Source organism: Cariama cristata, unplaced genomic scaffold (assembly GCF_000690535.1).
Source record: "Cariama cristata isolate BGI_N322 unplaced genomic scaffold, ASM69053v1 scaffold46282, whole genome shotgun sequence".
Lineage (NCBI taxonomy): Eukaryota > Metazoa > Chordata > Aves > Cariamiformes > Cariamidae > Cariama > Cariama cristata.
Genome location: NW_009605239.1, coordinates 188 through 5,906, shown reverse-complemented (window position 1 = coordinate 5,906; position 5,719 = coordinate 188). Strand labels below are relative to the sequence as shown.

The window sequence follows — 5,719 nt, the reverse complement described above, 5'->3', positions numbered from 1 at the left end:
AGAAGGGAGGGGTGGGGGGAAGGTGTTTGATGATTTAGTTTTTATTTCTCATTATCCTACTCTGATTTGATTGCTAATAAATTAAGCTAATTTCCCCAAGTTGAGCATGTTTAGCCTGTGATGGTAATTGGTGAGTGATCTCTCCCTGTCCTTATCTCGACCCAGGAGTTTTTCGTTGCATTTTCTCTTCCCTGTTCAGCTGAGGAGGGCAGTGATAGAGCGGCTTTGGTGGGCACCTCGCCTCTAGCACAGAGGCCTCCTTAATACGGTCAGGAAAATCAATAGCAAGCAATCACTGGGATACTCAACTTTCTACTAATTCAAGATCGATAAGTTGTAAGAAAAACAATAATGTGTCTACATACCTTCTACCACTTGCTTTTCTTCTTCCTCTTTAATTTGGTTAGCTACTTTCTCCAGTTCTGCTTGTAGCTGAGTTGAAGATGTATGAGCACGTGCAAATTCATTAAGGGTCTGCCATGCACTCTTCAAAGAGCTAATAAAACCCTGTTTCAGATCAGATCCCATACGAGATAGAGAGTCTTTCAACTCTAAGGAAAGGGGGGGAAAAAAAATCACCATAGAAGGTTTTAAAATTATAAACTAAAACCAGAATGATGAAACCTTCCTCAACAAACATTCCAATTATTAGGAGGAACAGGTCTGCTATGTCATGAACATGTTTCTTGCTTCTATATTCCATTCAAAAAGATTAGGTGAAATGTAATGAATACACAATTGATTTCTCACTGAATTGGTTAATGAGTTAAAATCTACTAGCACAGGAAACAGTCCAACAGCCTCCAAATCCAGAAGGGTCTGCAAAAATAGCTACACCAGTCAATCCCTCACCACCACCCACAATCACTCCTAACATCCTACACTAAAAGAAAAGTATAGAGAGACTAGTTTCAAACTCCAGCACAGCAGAAGAGACCAGAAGAGCTGCCAATGTCTCTTGCAGTAGTAGTGAATTTGGAGTAGCACTACCAGACAACTCTAGCCTGTAATTCTGCTACAGCTCAGTAATTGTGTCACCAGTATCCAAGCTGCCATTCAGTACTGGTGGTAAACTCTGAATGAAGGAGAGCTCTTCACAGCAACTGGTTAGAATCACATGGGCCTGCTAGATCAGGGCTCACCACTATTTCATGGAACACTCACCTACATCAAAGAAAAAATAGTAAGGAGCAACGGACCATGTTTTTCTCCTTTCACACTTTTTGAGAGTTGTAACCTAAAACAGTCCTTAACAAGTACCTTGTCCAGTCTAGGAAAGCAGACTCATTCTAATGTACCATTCTAAAGTATAGATGCTTCAGAACTTCTCCAAGTGCCTGAAGACAGGCTTTCAGGAGGGTCTGTGAATGTGTACAACAGTAATATTCTCTACTGTACTGCAAAACTGACTTTCTTTATTAGCTAAGCAAAATTTAACTACAGCACCTTGATCTGATGTTTATTTGTGGGCAACAAAATCTAGTCCCTGCGCACCAATGGCTATGGAACTATCTTTTTCCTCAACATTTTCAATACTGAACAGACACTGGTTAAATGCTTCATGGTGGTCATTAGGGACAAGCTAAAAGTAACCAGTGATTTTAGTTTCTGTTTCACATCGTATTAGAAATTAACATGAACAAGTGATGTACAGCAATTTTAAAATGGAAGCTCAAATCTGGAGGAATTACAATTACTACATCTGAATGCAACTGTGAATGCCCAACTTACGGGGCTGGAAGGAATCCCCTCTGACATTGAGGAAAAACTGCATCAAATGAGTAAATTAGGAATGAGATCCATATATAAAATTTTTTTTTACCCAGATGAAGTCTTTTTCTGCCTTTATGATGTGGAATGAGAACTGGTTTTAAATCCATGTCTTCAATGATCATTGGTTCTAACCTGTAAGCTACTGGATCAAGCTGTTAAGAAATAACACATTGACATTTGGTTATCTTAGAAATTATTCTAATTATCACATTTCAGTGAAAAAAAATCCCTATTTATGATTAATAGAGAACCATTTTTGAATTCTGGTCTATTTCAATTTACAGAAACTCAGTTCATGACCATTTAGTTTAATCATAAGATTAAGCAGCTTCATTAATTAATTAGGTCTTCTTCTCCTACAGAGATTCTAAAGAGGAAACACAACAGTGAAAGAGTAGCAAAATTTTCTTGCACTCTGATGATCTCTACCAAAATGTCACTGTTTAATTGTTAAACAAGATGGGACAGAAGAGGACAAATGTACTGCATGCAGTGCGAAACCTCTAAGGATTTCTAAATTTCCCACAATCTAAACTGGAAACTCACAAAAGTCCTGTAAATGGTTCAAATACAAACACCTCATAAAAATCTATCAGAGTGGCTTGAAATTAATGACATTTAAAAAAAAAGAAAGAAAAAAGTTCTTTAAACTCTGAAAGTGAACAGGGCAAATATTATCAAGTCAACCCATACCTAGAACGCTAAGTATGGAACCTATAGCCAAGCTCTACTTCACTTTTGCAGTAAAGACCACAAATACTTGAAATACGTATTTCCGTTGGGTCATTTTTTTTTAAAAAGGGTGTTTTGGGAAATGTGCATAGGAGAACAGGAGGTGTAATGCTCAGAGGTTAAAACTCAGTATTTTGCTTTGTTGTCATCTGCACCAACTAAAATCAAGTCCAAAACTACTGCTTACTCACTGGATGATAGATATTGAAGAATCCCTTGCAGGTAGGAAGTCTGTAGTTTTCATCAATCTTCTCCACACCTCTCATAGTAAGGAACACACCAATAGGAGAACCGAGAGCAAAGAAAATATCTGGTTCAAAGTCCAACGCACTATAAACCACAGAAACCTATCAAACAGAAATTAGATATATAATCTCACAGAACAGCCAGCTAGTTAATATAATACTTAGCTAGGAAGGAAAAACAAGTTGTGTATTAAATCCACCACATGCTCACAGTAATTCCAGGAAGCTTTCGCTGCATTGCACTCTTCCATACTAATACCATAGTGCTAGTACATATTAGTACTATAATATTAAAACTTTTTCTTTTTAAGAAAAAATTCAAAAGTACAAAAAAATTTAAAAAAAAATCTTTAAAACAGGAAGTCTTCAAGGTTTGGTTTTTAAGTTATATTTAACTTAAGTTAGATAAACTTAACAGCATAAATGGATTAATTAACTGTTAACTGTAAAGCCACAGAACCATACAGTATTATGTAATTCACACAGTTCCGCTTCTGGAACAGAAGCATGTTTACAACTCACTCACTGCTGAAATAAAAAATGACCTGTAGTGGCATCCCTGTTAAAGTAAGTTTTGCTTTTGAGTAATCTAACCTACTGTCTCAGCCCTCCCTCCCACCAAAGGGTAAAGCCCTACGTAAACATAACTGGTGTACAACAATCAAGGGAAGCAGCATCAAATCATCAATATTAAAAAAAAAAAACAAACAAACAAAACCAAAAAACCAACAACAAGCAAAAGGACAGCACTGTTCCAAATGAACCATTTAAATCTATGTAGTCTCACCTGGCCAGTTCCAACTTCGAAATACTCATAGTCAACATTCACAGAAGAAACAGATGCACCAACTGGAAGCTTCCTCTTTGAATGCAGCTGACCAGGCTCTGAAGGGGAGACAGAATTAACTGCCTCTTTTGCTTTCTGGGCATCTTCTTGAGTTTGGAGCGTGGCAGCCAGCACTGTTTTCTTTTCTGCTACTGTTTTCTTTTGATCCTTTTGAGAAAAGTTTCAAAATTAGGAAAAAAAAAAGTTTATTTCATGGCTGTCAAAATTCCTTTAATATATCCATGATGTTAACAAGTGTGTTAAAGAACCGAAGTTACTCCACAGCAAGGAAGTCAGTTACATTTGCTTAACAACTTTTTAATTCATTCCTGAAAAATGTATTTACCTGTTTGGCTGCTCTGTCTTTTACAAAATTAGCTATTTTCTTTCTTGGTCCAAGAGGTATCCCCATTTCCTTCAGGTCATCAACTGTACACATGAGCTGAAAAAAAAAAACCAAACACTCAACAACAAAACACACATACATCAAAGCATACTTCATAACTTTTCTAGTAATATATATAATTTCTTATTGGTAATGACTTATGAATTAGATAAGACATTTTATAAAGCTACAGAAATAACAAAAAATTAAGATGACATGATAAAAAAGTGCCCTAACATAACTAAGGGAGAGACACCACACAAAGAAAAAGAGAGAGTCACGTAACATTTAGTCTTCATATCACGCATTAACTATCTTATTTTTGCAACTACTTTCATGCCTCATGGTACACTAAACTCAAAGGAAAAAAAAAAGGAAAAAAAAACCCAACGAACCAACCAACCAAACCCTCAAACATAAACCTCCATATCCTGGGCAATCCCCATAAATCAAGTGAACATTATTGTACCAGAGACTCCATGTCAATTCGCTCTTTTTCAAATGTGCTTGCATACTCCGACAAACTAAGCATTTCCAGAGTCTTCTGCAAAGTAGGAACATCATCATCTACGTCAGGCTCACAAAGGTCATCACCAGAAGTAGTAATCGAGGAGCCCAAGGAACTGGTATCTTCAGTCATCTTAACAAAACAGTGCAGAAACAGAATCACATTTAACAGTCAAAAATCAATATGCAGCAAGTAAAAATGAGTTTAATTAGTTTCTCTAACAAATATTATTATGTAAGCTTTGTAAATTTATGTCCATTTTTAGTAAAGCAAGATGCAGATTTTCCACTAATAATAGAACAGCTAAATACATATTCAAAAATTATTAAGGCAAAAGGTCTCTTGAGCTTTCTGACACTCAAAAATATGTCCTATCAACCATCAAACAACTGGTCACTGTTTCTAGTCTGAACATAGATAGATTCTTTCCCTCTTACGCATCTCCCCTATCATTCAGATACTGTTAAGGCCAAGTTACGTGTCCACATGGGTCAAAGCTGATGTTCATGATCAAATCCCATTGCTGACCTACTTCAAACTTGAGAAAGATGCTAACAGTTTGTCCTGAGAATTGACAATATTTACAAAACTGCACATTTCCATTAACACGTTAAAATGTACCATCAGAACCCACACCTGTGTTTCAGCTAATAAATTCTGAAAACTTAAGAAAAAGTTGCTGAAAATACCAGATCTATCTGCCTGGAAAGACTAGCATGGAAATTACCTGTTTGTCATGAACAGCCATGTCCTTTACAGTCCCATTAACACCAGAGAATGGTCCAGTATTTACTGATGAAGCCAAGTCCTTCTGGTTAGACAATATGTCAAACAGAATTAAAGAACCTGGAAAGAGGAATTAAAGTTGCTTTGGGAAAAATGACAGATTTTCCTGTCTCTAAATTGTAAGAAAAATTATTCACAATAGTAACAGGAATGTATAGATTGATCAAAAAAGATGGCTGAAATAAAACTAAAATACCCACATATTATCTTGAACACAGTAATTCTCAGCAAAAAGCAAAAGCTTTTTTTTTTCTCCCCCTCCGTTCATGCTTTAGGTAGTTGCCATAATTAAACTATCTTTCCTTAAGCATCTTGGACTGCTTGGCGACAGCCAACATGGCTTCACTAAGGGCAAATCATGCCTGACAAATTTGGTGGCCTTCTATGACGGGGTTGGTGGGTAAGGGAAGAGCAACTGACGTCATCTACCTGGACTTGTGTAAAGCATTTGACAGTGCCCACAC

General features: G+C 36.6%; 1 protein-coding gene across 1 annotated transcript; it reads right to left on the bottom strand.

The window, feature by feature from the left end:
- Positions 1–365: 365 nt before the first annotated feature.
- LOC104158260 (SEC23-interacting protein-like) lies at positions 366–5,316 on the bottom strand (the record flags this gene model as incomplete). Its single annotated transcript, XM_009695864.1, has 7 exons — positions 5,197–5,316; positions 4,431–4,601; positions 3,923–4,018; positions 3,538–3,744; positions 2,697–2,852; positions 1,823–1,925; positions 366–551 (listed from the first exon to the last, which is right to left on the bottom strand). Coding segments are annotated over exons 1-7 (940 nt in total), but the record flags the coding sequence as incomplete, so codon positions are not given.
- Positions 5,317–5,719: the final 403 nt, after the last annotated feature.